Here is a 15664-nt window from a genome sequence, read left to right as displayed (position 1 = left end):
GAGAAAAGTGCTACATCAATAGCTTTCCAGGATTAATCCATTATTTCCTGCAGCGGGGGGGACAGGCTAAGTTACCTGTGAAAATGGAAAACACTCGTGAATGCTGCGATTTATAGTGAAGCCAATTTGCGTACTTGTGTTTGAAATTGTCTCTATTAAGCCATATTTAATGTGTGTTTTGAATCAATTCAACTTTACAGCATTTAACAGAGTCCTCCACCGCAGACTAGCGTTTTGGAGGTGTAACTACAGAGTGACACAGACACAACACCGCAGAAGTAAAAATAATGTGCAGATTTTTTTCCCCACGACTAATCGATTAGTTGAAGATTATGTGCGACTTTAGTCGACCAAGATTTTCTTTGGTTGACTACAGCCCTAAAAAATATAAACAGCAGGGAAATGCAGAAACTCAATCTTCATCTGGAAAATAGAATCTTCTGTGTTGTTTGTGTAGCCTATGTGTTGGCAGCATGTCAGTACAGTGGTAAGCACTGTCACCTCAGAGCAAAACATTAAATGCATCTCCTTCATCATTTATAAAGCCATTCTTCTGAATATTTTGAAACATACATCGTTTACATCCATGTTTTGCTGGCTAGCAGTCCTCTTCTTCTCTGCGTTTTGCTAGTGGGTTAGAGCTGGGTTACATGCCCTACATGCTCGTGCAAATTTAGGTGCTTTCTCATGTTCATGCTAGAAGACAAAGGGGACTCGCTCATCTAAACATTGCTTGTAGCATAATGACATAATGATGACAATTTTACGTCACTTTAGAAACGTTGATACGCTACGTACGAAACGTATAAATGTAATGGAATTTGTGGTTTTGTGGAAACATTCAAAGCTAACATTTGCTTTGGCAACTGGACTGGTCGTTTGAAATAAACTAATAGAAATGATTCTAATGGTCATTACCACTCAAATCAACTCAACTCAAATGTATTTATGAAGCACAACTCATGTTGACAAAAGGGCTGTACAAAAGAATAAAATGCTAACACCATCAAACTCACAACACAAAACAATTACAAGGTTTTAAAGAGTGGAGTCTTTTCAAAAGGCAAACAGCTGTTTAAGAAGGTCCCTAACTAAACATTATCACAATACCCATAAACATGTCTGTCACAAAGCAATCTGGAAATCCATCGGTTAAAAAAACAACAACAAAAAAAACGTTTTTTTTTCCTTCCTACAATGTAAATTGCAGAATCTGTCTTGAGAGATTAGTCACAAAGAAATGGAGGTAAGGTGAGGTTTTAAGTGGTGATCTTGCTCGCTGTCAGACACCCCCGCCCAACACACACACAAAATGGCACACAGTGAGATTACATACCGCCAAGACAAATATAACAGGTCCAACAAAGGCCCAAATGGTGTCAGTCTTCACGTTAAGCCAGCAGTGATCATCTGCCTTGTACTCATCCACCGATACTGCCAGTGTTATACCAACTATTAGAACAGGTAGTCCTGAAAAAGAATTTGATAAGAGAACATCGACCATGGTAGTGTTGTGACAACAAAAGAATACACATGTTTAAATACATATTTATGTAGCAGACTATTTAGTCTGCTCTGCTCTCATAGTCTATATTGTCTGAGGGAGAACATTAGGCACATCTGCATGGAGAGCTGAGAGGAACGCCTTAATATTGAGTGTTTGTGCTGCTTATTCACACACTGTTCTGAGCTTCATAACACATACTCACAGATGGATGTGGGAGCATGAACAGCAGCTGCAGGATGTTTAAAAAATAGATTAAATTCACAGTACAGCATAACACGAATGTGAATGTTTATTTAATTTATCCCTTTAAATGTTGTTACACCATGCCTTTAAATAATTACACACATTTAAAGGCATGGCCACTTTGAGTGACAGGTGGGTGCTGTCTGTTGACAAGTCACTACCTTGGCGACAATGTTGGTTGAGTAACATAACCATGTGTGGCACTGAGTGTTCTTCAGAGACATTAAAAGTGTCTCAGAGACATCGACATGAAAAAGGATTAAAATATCTTGCCCCCCATTTAAAATTAAAACTCATTAGAAACAGCTAAGGACTTTAGTATATGTTAAAATTACTGTTTTGATGTCGTCTATGTGATTTTTATTATTTTCTAGCAGGTCTGGTTGTGTCTTAAATGGTTGGAGCACCTGGTCAGCAGAGGGCGCTGTGTGTGTAAGGTATCAATGACTGACGCCTACTATTAGTAGAGTGAGAGGTCAGATTGTTGTTGTAGTGCAGAGATACACAGATGCCAAAGGACTGATATTGTGCTGTTTACTGTTCCTACAGGTAAGATAATCAGAAATCATAAACAGAAAGACACGTGAAAGTGATATGACAAGTGTTAAAGCCTTAGACTGTGACTGTGATGTGTAATAAGTTGTAACTTAACTTTGAATGGAGATGAGCGCACCGAGTAATGGTGACCTAGTAATTTCCGCTACTCTGCCAGATCCATGTAAAGTAAGCCAATATGGCAGGCAATGCTAATGAGATTGGAAATGAGTGATGAAACTGTCTTTAAAAAGGGGAAATGTACAACAGTTAATTAAATACGATTAGTGAGGTTGGTTTGAAGTGAGCCCTTACTAATGTGTGGTGTGAAAATGTGTAAAACCCTTAACTTTGTATGAAAGAGTAGAGGCTAATAACACAGATGCTAACAGCTAACAGTAAAAGTAAAAATTTGAATGTTTTTTATGTGTTTGAATCTGTGCGTAATACGTGTTTGAAAGACGCCTATCACCAGGCGAGTGAGACATCAGATCGTTGTTGTAGTGCAGAGAAACACAGATGGCAAAGGACTGATATTGTGCTGTTTACTGTTCCTACAGGAATAAAAAAAGTTAATATGCTACACAAGGAATCGGCCACTGTGTCATTCTTATAAGTGTAACACATGCAGCTGTAGCTGTCACTATTTCAGTGCTTTCAGTTCATGAAAATTAATTGTAACATTTTTTGTTGCCCCAAAAAAGGTCTTGTTCATTGTTTAGTTTCACTAAAAGACCCTCTAAGGGCTCATTTATGCTCAATGTTAGAGATGGGGATGGAGACGCTCATACAGAATGGAATGGATTTGTAATACAGTGAAAATAATTCTCCATCCACATGTCAGAGGCTGCACAGACCACCGCTGTCTAAGACACTGATTCCATTTACAGGTACAATATTACAACCTCCTCCAATGTTGCCTCATTTGTTGTTGTGAGAAACTTTTGACTCCACCCTCTAGTGTGATCTATTGGCTGCATCTATGTCAACATTGGGGTGGCAGTAGCTCAGTCCATGGGGACGTGGGTTGGGAACTGGAGGGTCGCCTGTTCGCCTGCTGTCCGGACCAAATATGGAGCATGGACTGGTGGCTGGAGAGTAGCCAGTTCACCTCCTGGGCACTGCCGAGGTGCCCTTGAGCAAGGCACCGAACCCCACAACCCCCCAACTGCTTGGGGCGCCTGTCCATGGGCAGCCCCCTCACTCTGACATCTGTCCATTAAATGCATGTATAGGTCCTCTAGTTCGGACCTGTGTGTATATGACAGCGGAGTGAAAAAAATCAAATTTCCCCTCAGGGATTAATAAAGTATATATTAAAATAAACAAACCAAAAATGTGAAGGACACAAGGAAGTATGAGAGCAATGACATTTACAACATTTGATACAGACAGGCTGCTGTGGGTCAGAAGGTAGAGCAGGTCATCCACTAATTGAAAGATTGGCAGTTCAATCCTCGACTCCTCCTGTCCGCATGTCGAAGTATCCTTGGGCAAGATACTGAAGCTCAAATTGCTCCCAATGGCTGTGCCATCAGTGTGTAAATGTGTGTGAATGGGCGAATGTGACAAGTAAGGTGCTATACAAGCGCAATTCCATTTACACACACATTCATATGTAAAGGGAGCATGAATAAGCTTAAGGAGTCTGATGTTAAGTTTTCCTGGTAAATACATTTTGTTTGAATGGTTTTATGCCAGTTTTTCACTGCCAAACTCAAGGTTTCAAAACAGGAAACCACAAACCAATTAGTGATGTCACAGTGGCTACATCCATTATTATAAACAGCTTTTGGTTTTTACTCACTCGACTAAAATATTTGAAATGCCCTTATGCTGCTCTTCTTTATGGTCATCATCTCAAACACGCCCCATATTAGATAAACAGCTGTGATTGGCCAGTCAGATCTGAACTTGCTGGAAGTCTGTTCTAGTGGAATGGAACCAGACACATCTGTCAGAAAAAATAAAACACTAGCTTGCAGATTCCTTTGGTTTCCAGGCAAACCGAAACACACACTGAGTGTGAATGTGAACACGTGAGGTTCGTGGTTTTCCTTCAGGCAAACTGTGCTGAAGCCCCTTAGGGACATAATCAGTTATTATTACTATTGTTCTTTACTCTGATTTGAAAAAAATAATATACTGCAAAAATTATAACTTGTGCACAGACAGTAAGAGAGGCAAAGTCAGTGTTTAATGTTAGAACAGCCAAGCAGAGATGCAAATATGTTAAGTGTAAAATGTGACATCCACATTTTGTTTTACTGCATAAAGACAAAGTCAGCCTAACAACAACTCCACCAATTTTAGAGTCAGCGTGACTTAGCTGTTTGTAACTCTGCCTTTGAAATGATTTCAATATGTGTTAATCAAGATGAATACATCTTACATTAAAGCAAATTTGGTAAATTCGTGTGAAATAAAAGATGAGGTTAAAAGACACTTTAACACCCCCTTTTTGTTTGACTGTGATGACCATGACCTTGAGGTCAAGATCATGGCTCTGGGTTAATTACTGTGTCTTATTATCAAAAGGTAATACAATTTCTTACTGAACTTACAATGAAACTGATATGATGTCATGATTCAGGATCATAGCGTGCAGGATCCTGACTGTGTCGTTTCAGGTGAAAAATGTGTTCCTTTTGTTTCACTAATTTTGGTTTACTAGCTTGTAAATCTCAATTAACTAATGTATTGTGATAATAACTGTGGAAACTGAATTCATGCAGTTTTCATCCAGGCCGCGGGAAGGTGGATGCTGAGGGTGCTGAAGCACACCCTTTTGACAAGGGGTGGAACAATGCAGTCTGTAAATAGTTGCCTATTCTACCATGACTCATAGGCTATCTCAACATTTGTTTTACATTCTGAACAGCATATGATAAGGTGATAGACAGAATGAATGAATTCTTAACACATTCTCATCCCAAGTCATCACATATCATTACTTTGTCAGTGGCCTTTCACATCTACATATTACGTGCTAGGTATCCTTCAGCATCTGCTGTTGATGTTCCGGGACACCACTACCAATGCTAGGACGTTAACAAAAGCACATGGTAAGGATTAGAAAAAAACATGGTTTGGATCTACATTCATACAGGAAGCATGAACAGGCTGAGAAAGACCAAACATTTGCCAGAATAGATTTGGAGTTGCTTTTTAATAGCAGCTAATGATGGAGTGGACAACGAGTGGATGTAACGTTATGAGTTGCCCAGGGGACGTGAACAGACATGAAACAGAAAACTGAATGTCCGCCACCATTTAAAAAGAAATATTCGAAATGTTGGTTCATACAATCCAGAGACAAATTGTGTCTAAGGCAAGAGAGTGCCCATTCTTTGGACTAAGTGAACCATCGATGTAATGTCTGAGCAGGTTTCCTGTAGTTTCTCAACCCAATCGCCATAACAAATGTTCAAATTGTAAGTTTCACCAAGCAACAGATATTATATATTTACCCTATTATGTAGTGGATATGTTGAAACTTCACATCTCAAAAATGCTGTGTTTAATGTGTGATTAGGTCTAGTCACAAAAAACAACTAGATTCTGATTAGGAAAAGATCATGTTTTGGCTTCAAACATGCTCTTTAGGGTGGCACAGTCTCCGCTGGAATTGCCACCAATGTCTCCCAAAAAAAACAACCAGTTTGTTGGTCTCGAACAGTGGTCTGCAGCTGGCAGCGATCTCACCCAAGTGTGAGCACATATGCGTACCCATTTTTACTGCACAGCACTCCTCAGTGAAAATGAGCTCCCATGCCATCCCATTGGTTTCCATCCAAATCTGCAGGTCATAAATCAAACTGCAACTTGACAAGTGACATCATTACCCCAGCCAGTGATGTAGTAGAGCTTCATCCTGCGGTCCTCGCTTATGTTGACAGACACGACTTTGCTCCAGAGCAGAAGGCCCTCCACCAGCATCCAGGAGAAGGAGGCCATGAAGAAGAGGTGGAGTAGCGCAGTCACCACGAAGCATGCTGCCTATAGGAATAGAAATATACAAAGAGGATTTTTGTGTTGCAGTGTTAACTACATCCTTTATATGGAGGTGATACTGCTATTGTTTGAGTCAGTGCTTCATCAGTAGTTGAGCAAAAATGTTCAGTTTTGTCCTCAGAAATAAATTTCCAAAACTAACACGCTGTCACTCTCAACTTGTCAAATATAGCTGGGTCAGTGGCCCTACACTTCAAGCTATGACACGCTACGTTCCCCTCTGACATCGGTTTTACATCCTTTTCTGCTTGTTATGTGCATACAGTGTCTTATTAAAATAAACCTCCAGTGTCACAGAAGTGTAGGGCCACATACCAAACTGCTGTATCTGATGAGTTGGGAGTGAGAATGCCCTGCCAAAACACAAAGATATCATCAGTGGATTTCATGACAGTCTTGATATTTATACAACAGCTATGGGAGGTATAGTGAGTCATCTATGAAAATTAAGATTCTTGGTTAAATACCTGGCTCTGCCAGTCCACATGTTGAGGTAGCTCTGGACAAGATAATGAAACCCAAATTGCTCCTGATGCCTGTGCCATTGGTATATGAATGTATGTGAATATTAACTAAGTAGCAGGTGGCACCTTGTATTGTAGCCTTGGCCCCCAGTGTGTGAATGGGTGAATTTGGCATGTAGTATAAAAGCGCTTTAAGTGGGTGGAAAACTAGAAAGACACTGTACAAATGCAAGTCCATTTACCATTTATTGAATTAAAAAAAAAATATATAGATGTGGGTGGCTAGTCAGAGGTTTGAAGGTAATATTTCTTATGTACAACTTCAATATGTGGCACCAGAGCAGGTATGGGCCATAAAACAATTTCAGATTCCTCCTGTGGAGACTTGGAATAGTTTAGCCTGTTCTCATTCTCAAGTTGTCAAATAATGCCATTTTGTCAGTGATCTTGGCGTCAGACAACGATGCAGAAAGGCACCTTTCATAGTGGTATGATACGCTGCCAGGTGGCATCAGTGTATAATGCCACCAGACGGTGTCAGTTAGAAATGCCGCCAGTAACAATGTAATATAAGGAAGTGGAAAATCCCTATAGGGTTGACAGGAGGGGAGGTGGATAGGTCCAACAAACCCGGGCCTCTCATCCAGGAGGCTGCTGTTCACTTCCCATGTAAATGTTAAGCCAAACCATTTTGTTTTTTCTAAACCTAAGCACTTGCTTTTGTTGCACAAGGAAAAAAACATAAATACAAGGAGTTTTACCAACGTTGTAAGTTTATTTTGTGAAAGAATGTATGCATCTCGCAAGCAGAAACTGTACATTTCCTGTGAAAACAGAAGTTTATTTTGAAAAAACAAAACAAAACACAATGCCATGTAATAAGCATGGATTGACATGGCGGTCTGGAACTTCAACAACAGAAGCTGAAGGATGCCTAGCGCATCATATTTCGACATGAAAGTCAACGGTATTTGATAAATTCGGATGAGGATATCTATATGCAGTTCATTTTTTGGAATTGGAGCCATGAGTTTTTGAGGTACCTTGGTGTTAAGGGTTAGTCAAGATGGATTCAAATGAAACTGTCCTGACTGAAGGTAGCACTAGAGGAAAGGTTAAAGAGTCACCAAATTAGAGTCCCTTAAGCTATAGCAGTCTGTCCACTGGGCGATTAAGACTTTGATCCAGAGAAAGATATCCCAACAACTATTTAAGACATTAACAACAAAACAAGATATGGCTATCCTCACCTCAACAACTCAGAAATGGACCTTCAGTAAACTTCAAACCTGACATATAATGAGCATGCCATCTGCGCATAATGTGTATTTCAAGCACTTCAATAAATTCAGCAATATGGTAAAGCTATTTTCATCACTTTGTTGTTCTGAATGACTCATCTTAAGTGTCAGTCACTGTGGCTATATGTGTGTAAATGTACCTGGCAAACTGTATTTTGTAGTAAATCTTTTTTTAGTAACATACTATTGCTAAGACAGCAGTAGCTACATGTGAAGTACCGAACAGTGCAAGTAACTGAATTTTCACAACACTTTCCTGCAAATGTTTCACAATAAAAGCCTTATTAGTGAATAAAGGGATCATGTTCACTGAAATTTTACAAAGGCTTTTAATTTGAAACAGATTCAGAAAGTATTGCAATTGTAATAACAGCTTGATGCCATGGCAAAAATTTAAAAGGGCAAATGGGAGCAGATCAGACAAGAGGGTAGCTTCATATCAAAATATGCCAAAATATACTTATCAGATAGAGTGAGGTCAAAATAAGTCTGGTCTCTAATTAAGCTGTGGTAGCCCATATATTTGAGGTAAATACTGTAAATATACATTTGACAATACTTATTTTTCAGTGACAGTAATAACTATGGCGTACTAGGCTTGATATCAACTTCTGGTTGAATGAACGCTGCCACGTTTAGCTGCCGCTGCTCTCTGGCCCTTTTATGTGATATTAAATTGATATCTGGACTCTGCAGTAGATCTTTTACTTTTGACACACACGACACTGTTGGTTTTATACCTTGATGCTACCATCAAACGATCTGTCTGTTTGTATTGTGTGATCTGGACTCTTTACCTGTGGCGCTCCCACTCCTTCCTACTGCTACTGCTGTCCAGTAACGTTACCCTTCACCCGCTCATCATATGGATTCACAGACTGGCTGTGAGGTTTGTGCTTGTCTGTAATGTCCTGTCCATCATATTAAATCCATTGTCAGCCTTACTCCAATACACGGCTGCTGAGCTCCTCCAGCATTGGTTCCACCGGTCTGACCCTCCACTGGTTCAGCACCTCGGCCCGGACATTGCTTATACTATTGTCGGAGATACATCCACCGTGGTTCCCAACGAAGCTACCACATCGACGACTCCTCTGTTATAAACTCCATCTGGTCCACAACTCGCCATCCACCGAGTGTGTTAGCTAGCCTAGCCAGACGGTGTTTCAGATTTTCCTCGCGACTATGTTAACAGGCGACTTTCAGCCAAATGCGTCTGTGGTTGTCGTAGTGACAACAGCTGTTTTCAACCAGGCAGAGAACACGTAGCTGTCCTCGCGAAAGCCTCTTTATTCAATTTTCAGAACAATATCAAAACATAGCCAATCTGATCCGTCTTTGGACTTTTGTTGGAGAAACCCAGTCACGTACCGACATTCAGTCGCGGTTTGAATCGCACTTGTTATGACGGAATGTTGAAAACAGGAAGAGAGCAAGTTGCTTTTCATGTCAATTTAACTCCTATCTCTGATACATTTTCTAAATAGGCCTACACAGTTTCGTCTTTGGTGCCTGTCTAAATAAACATGCCATATTAAAGAACCGTTCAGCCCTTTGAAACGTAAAAAAGAACATTTTCACATCATGGTAAAATAAATAATAGGCACACAAGTAACGTGGTGCGCCACTACTGCAACACTACCACAGACAGATATGCTAAAAATCCAACAACATACAGCCAGCTATGTCTTAAAATTGGGAGGCAGCCAGATCAACTTGTGACCACACTGTCCATGCACTGAGGAACATTTTACAAGCTCACTGCTTTCCAATACAAAAAGCAGCGGTTTTTAATCTGCTTTTTCATAAACGTAACGTTTATTGTTGTGCTACAGGTCGATAAAGACAATATTCTTATAATCACTTGGAAATACTTTATTTTAAAACAAGCAATAAAGCAGCAGCTGTATAAATCCAGTTACTTCATAAACGCCAGATAACATTATGTTGTAACAATAAATAAATTGGAGGGTTCAGAAAAAAAACACATGGTATATGGTATACCAAATATATACAGTGAAGAAACAAATATGTAAGATCCTGCAACATAACCACATTTGTGGCACCGACCAGCTTAACTCCTTTGGCCAAAAGGTCATATTTCCTTGAGATGATGTACAAGTAGATGTGATGGACTCATCTGACTGTCATTCATGTAACTAAACTTGCATTCAGTGTTCCTCTTTTATTAATGTGGCTGTGCTTGTAGTTTCCAACAGATCATTGTTTACTAGGTAGCATTGTGCTGGTGGGAAACATGACATCGAACTAAGTGAAAGTATCAAAAGTCAAGTTAATATTCTAAGCAAAAAGGGACTTTCTCAGATCATGGCAAGACCAAAGGATTCCAAGGGTGCACTGCATGTGACTAAAATGCTTTGCAGGAGTTAATGGACTTCCATACCACATATACAGCCTAGTGTTTGTCATATTTGTACGCTTTTAATCGTCTTAATGCTACAACATAAATAGATAACTTATCTTAGAGATAAATCTATTATACAGCTGCTGCTTTATTGCTTAATTTAAAATAAAGTATTTCCACGTGATTTTATGAATATTGTCTTTATCGACCTGTAGCACAACAATAAACGTTACATTTATGAATTAAGTGGATTTAAACCGCTGCTTTTTGTATTGGAAAGCAGATAGATTATAAAATGTTCCTCAGTGCATGGACAGTGTGATCACAAGTTGATCTGGCTGCCTCCCAATTTATTTAGACAGGCACCGAAGATGAAACTGTGTAGGCCTATTAAGAAAATGTATTAGAGATAGGAGTTAAATTGACAGGAAAAGCAACTTGGCCTCTTCCTGTTTTCATCATTCCGTCATAACAAGTGCAATTCAAACCACGACTGAGTGTAGGTACATGACTGGGTTCCATCAACAAAAGTCCAAAAACGGATCAGGACGGCTATGTTTTGATATTGTTCTGAAAAATTGAATGAAGAGGCTTTCGCGAGGACAGCTACGTGTTCTCTTCCTGGTTGAAAACAGCTGTTGTCACTACGGCAACCACAGACGCATTTGGCTGAAAGTCACCAGTTAACATAGTCGAGACTAAATCTGAAACACCGGCTAACATTAACTTCACTAGCGAGCGCAGTGACGTCAAAATTGGACTATTTAACATCCGCTCCCTTAAGGGCAAGGGACATCTGCTGTAGGACCTCCTCCTTGACCGCAAGTATGACTTTATATGTTTAACAGAGATGTGGCAACAACCTAATGACATTGCTATCAATCTCCTCTGGTTTTCCATGTCCCCCTCTCTCAGTCGTTCTCAAGCTTCCAGCTGCCCTCTGCTGCTGTCATTTCGGACTTCATTCAGAAATCAGAAAAACTACTTGACAGCTTGACCGCCTGCCACCTCCCTTAGTCACTGCCTGCCTCCCCTCTCTGTTGCCCCTGATAACTGCCATCATTCTCTCCTCTCTCACCTCTGGCTCCGTTCCATCATCTCTCAAATGTGCTTCTGTAACACGATACTTAAGAAACCTGGTTCTGATCCCGATAACTTCAATAACCTCTGTCCGATCTCTAACTTACCATTTCTGGTATATCTGACACACCCCTGGACTAGTTCAAATCATATCTCTCTGGCCGCACCCAGTTCATTCAGTTAAAAACCTTCACATCCCAACCATCTCCCCTCTCCTAAGGTGTTCCCCAAGGTTCTGTCCTCGGTCCCATCCTGTTTATCATCTATCTCCTCCCTCTTGGTCATATATTCCGTAAATACAATATCCATTCCCACTGTTACGCGGACAACACTCAGCTCTACCTTTCCACCAAACCCACCTTCACCTTCCCACCCTCCTCCCTCTGTGACTGTTTACAGGAAATCAAATCGGGGTTTTCTTCAAATCTCCTAAAACTCAATAGTGACAAAACCGAGGTTCTCCTCGTTGGCTCTAAATCCACCCTGACCAACACTGACAACTCCTCTGTTTCCCCCTCCCCTCAGGTTAAGAGTCTGGGTGTCGTCCTTGACAGCACTCTGTCATTCCAAACCCACATCAGTAACATTCAGTTTACAGTCAGCCTATTTCCATCTACACAATATTAATCGTCTCCGTCCGTCCCTCACCCCCAACAGCGCTGAACCTCCTGGTCCACACTCTGGTTACATCCCGCCTGGATTACTGACAACTCCCTTCTCTTTGGTCTCCCCCACAAAGCCATCCATAAGCTCCAATTGGTCCAGAACTCTGCCACCCATCCATCAATCACATCACACCCATCCTATAACAACTTCACTGGCTTCCAGTCAGATAACGCATGGACTTTAAAATTCTGCTCCACACTTTCAAGCCCATCCATAACCTTGCTCCCCCATACCTCTCTGATCTCCTCCACATCAACACTCCCTCCCGGTCACTCAGGTCGGCCTCTTCCATCAGCCTCATTGTGCCCCTCTGCCCGTCTGTCCACCTTGGGGTCCAGAGCCTTCAGCCGCTCTGCCCCCCACCTCTGGAACTCCCTCCCTCCCGACATCAGGAACATTGAGTCACTATCCACTTTCAAATCCTGCCTGAAAAACCCACCTTTTTAAACAGGCCTATTCCATTTAATTGCCATTGCTCTGGTGCAGATTTCACATTTTTACTGCTGATGTTGATGTGTCTTTTACCCCCTTTTAAATTTAACTGTCTGTTACTTTCTGTAAGGTGATCTTGAGTGCCTTGAAAGGCCCCTTTAAATAAAATGTATTATTATTATTATTATTATTATTATTGTTTAACAAGCTAGGTTAGCACAAAGCCTAACTGCACCTATGCAGTTATGGTAATTTAGGCTATAAAAATCAATCTGTCTACATATTATTATCAAATCAAATCAAACTTTATTTATGTAGCACTTTTCATACATTAAAAATGCAACACAAAGTGCTTCACAAAATAAGAACAATGAAAAACCAGCCCCTCCCACCCCCCACATATAACACACACACACACGCACGCACACACACACACGCACACACACACACACACACACACACACAGTACTCGCTAACTGTCAGGCCCCGTTTATATGACAACGATTTCAACTGAAAACGGTAAACTTTAGTTGCGTTTTGGCCGATCGTTTACACGACAGCGGCGTTTTGGGTGCCTGAAAATGCAACGTTTTGAAAACGGGTTCCAGAGTGCAACTTTTTGGAAACGGCAGTGTCTCCGTTGTCATGTAAACTTGCAATATGCAATTCCTCTGAAAACGGAGACTTTTAGCACATGCGCACTACGGTTCCAGTCACTAGGCATGCCGACCGTCACAACAACAATGCCGAGCTCTGTTTATGCTGCTCACCCTGTTGATTTGAAGTGAAGTGTAGATCTGTTACTGTAGCAACTCCACCTCGTCGTCCATCCTGACAAAGTTATCTGTGCATGCTTTTTCCATTGTGTCTTCTTTGTTTTGGTTTGTAATCACCGCGTTGTAGAGGAAGGCACTTCAGCGCAGGCACAGGGCGTCATGCCGTGGTGTTGCTTTGCAAATTTACACTGCCACCCATTGGCCTGGTGTGCATACTATGCGTTTCCAGTAGATTTTGCGGCTCCGAATGAATGGGGATCGTTTCAATAACATCGTCATATAAACGTATACGTTTTTTAAAACGCAAACGACAGACTTTTCCATTTTTAGAGAAACCGTTGTCGTCTAAACAGGGCCTCAGTATAGTAACATGGCACAACACTGAGGCACCAGGTGAGGAAAATAACACCTATGGGGAGCCATCCACACCGAGAGGCGCCACAGCCGACGGCCACAGGGAGTGCCGCCACAGAGACCGCCCCAACCCAGATAAACCGGGGTGGACTTAATAACTTTTATTTCTATTCTTTGATAAATTGATGTTGGTTTGTATTGATGTTGGTCTGTATTTTACATGTCTTTATGCCCATGTGTATACAACATGTTGCCTGTGAAGCACTTTGGTGCAAATGCTCTTTGCTTTTTAAGGTGCTATATAAATGAAATAAACTTGAAACTTGAAACTTGACTCCACACATGGTGCAGAGCCCCCCAGTCCTCCGGGCCTCAGGGATATCCAGGACGACGTCCCCGCGGGCAGACCGGACACACCTCCCAGTGTGGAGGCCCCGCATGAGGAAACACTGGAGCAAAAAACTAAAAGACTAAAAGACAATAGGGTAGGATGAAATGCACATTTATTTAGATTTAGAAAATTTAAAGATTTTAAATTTTTGAAAATGAGGAGAGTTAAAAATTAATAATAATAAAATGCATAAGGATTTATAAGTAGATCATTAAGAACATTAGACATTAAAAATAGATAAATAAATAAAAATAAATAAAGTAAAATAGAGTAGAAGAGTAGAAGAAATCAGTTAAAAGCCAAATAAAAAAGTTGAGTCTTGAGCCTCCTTTTAAAAACAGTCTCTGCAGTCCTGATGCTCTCTGGCAGGCTATTCCATAAGTGTGGGCCATAATGGGTGAATGCAGCCTCCCTGTGGCTTTTTGTTCTAACTTTTGGGATGAATTAAAGGCCAGTGCCAGAGGACCTCAGGATCCACGAGGGTTGATATGATGCAGGTCAGATAAATAAGATGGCCCAAGACTGTTAAGACATTTAAAAACTAATAAATGAACCTTAACATCAACCCTGAAACACACAGGGAGCCAAGGCAGCGATTTTAAAATCGGTGTAATGTGCACCCAGCCTCTGGTCTTCGTCAGCACACGTGCGGCTGAGTTTTGAAGTAATTGCAGATCAGAGAGGGTCTTTTTGGAAGACCAGAAAGCAGGGCATTGCAATAGTCTAAACGACAAGAGATAAAAGCATGCACCAGCACCTCCGTGTTAGCCTGAGAGAGAAACGGGCGGACTCTGGCTATATTGTTAAGATGATAAAAACCTGTCTTTGTTACATTTTTGATGTGTGGAATAAAATTAAACTCAGAGTCAAAAATGACGCCCAGGTTCTTTAACCATTGTGAAGGTTTAAAATCTTGTAGTTTTGGTAAAGGTTTCTCTCTCTTGCCTTCAGGACCAATAACTAAGACCTCTGTTTTGTCCTGGTTGAGCCGAAGGAAATTCACTGCCATCCATGACTTGATATCTAAAATACAGTTAAAAAGGGTATGAATTGGTATTGTGTCATCAGGAGACACGGTGATGTACAGGTGTGTATCATCTGCGTAACTGTGGAAGCTGATGCCGTGCCTCCTGATGACGTCCACATGTGGAAGCATATATAGATTAAAAAGAATTGGACCTAAAATTGACCCTTGGGGCAGGGGCGAAAATCCCATTTTATAGTTGGGGGGGACAATAAACAGTAAAATTTCAGAGAATAATTCCAGGGGGGGACAAGGAAAAAAAGTTGCAGCCTGTCTTTTATACAACATCTTTTACCGCAATTTGACGCTGTAATCTTTTCTCTATCTCTCTAACAGGCAGGCATAGGACCTTTCTTTGCACTGGCTGAGTCCACCTGCACATGTCCAGATTTAAAACAAAATGATTGAAATCAAATTAACATGTACACAATGACAACAGTCAGGTGCGCCGTGCTGTCCAAGGTGCTGAGTGTGTCTGGAGCAGAGCAGGTCTCTGTCTCCCCGTGCGCAGTA

The 15664-nt window shown here is 41.0% G+C and overlaps 2 protein-coding genes across 3 annotated transcripts in view; both read right to left on the bottom strand.

Annotated features, from left to right (window-relative positions):
* adgrd2 (adhesion G protein-coupled receptor D2) overlaps positions 1-15664 on the bottom strand; it is a 153628-nt gene that overhangs the window by 56077 nt on the left and 81887 nt on the right. For both annotated transcript variants that reach the window (XM_050050313.1, XM_050050312.1), the window contains exons 16-17: positions 6130-6283; positions 1337-1470 (exon numbers count right to left, since the gene is read on the bottom strand). In XM_050050313.1, coding sequence (XP_049906270.1) covers positions 1337-1470; positions 6130-6283 — 288 coding nt within the window. The remainder of the gene's footprint in view (positions 1-1336; positions 1471-6129; positions 6284-15664) is intronic.
* The window catches only part of LOC126393944 (coiled-coil domain-containing protein 106-like), a 613357-nt gene that overhangs the window by 565231 nt on the left and 32462 nt on the right, over positions 1-15664 (bottom strand). The window lies entirely within an intron of this gene.

The sequence above is a fragment of the Epinephelus moara genome, chromosome 8 (genome assembly GCF_006386435.1).
Source record: "Epinephelus moara isolate mb chromosome 8, YSFRI_EMoa_1.0, whole genome shotgun sequence".
In the NCBI taxonomy this organism is placed as follows: domain Eukaryota; kingdom Metazoa; phylum Chordata; class Actinopteri; order Perciformes; family Serranidae; genus Epinephelus; species Epinephelus moara.
Note: the sequence above shows the minus strand (reverse complement) of the source record. Positions and strands in the feature narration are given on the sequence as shown.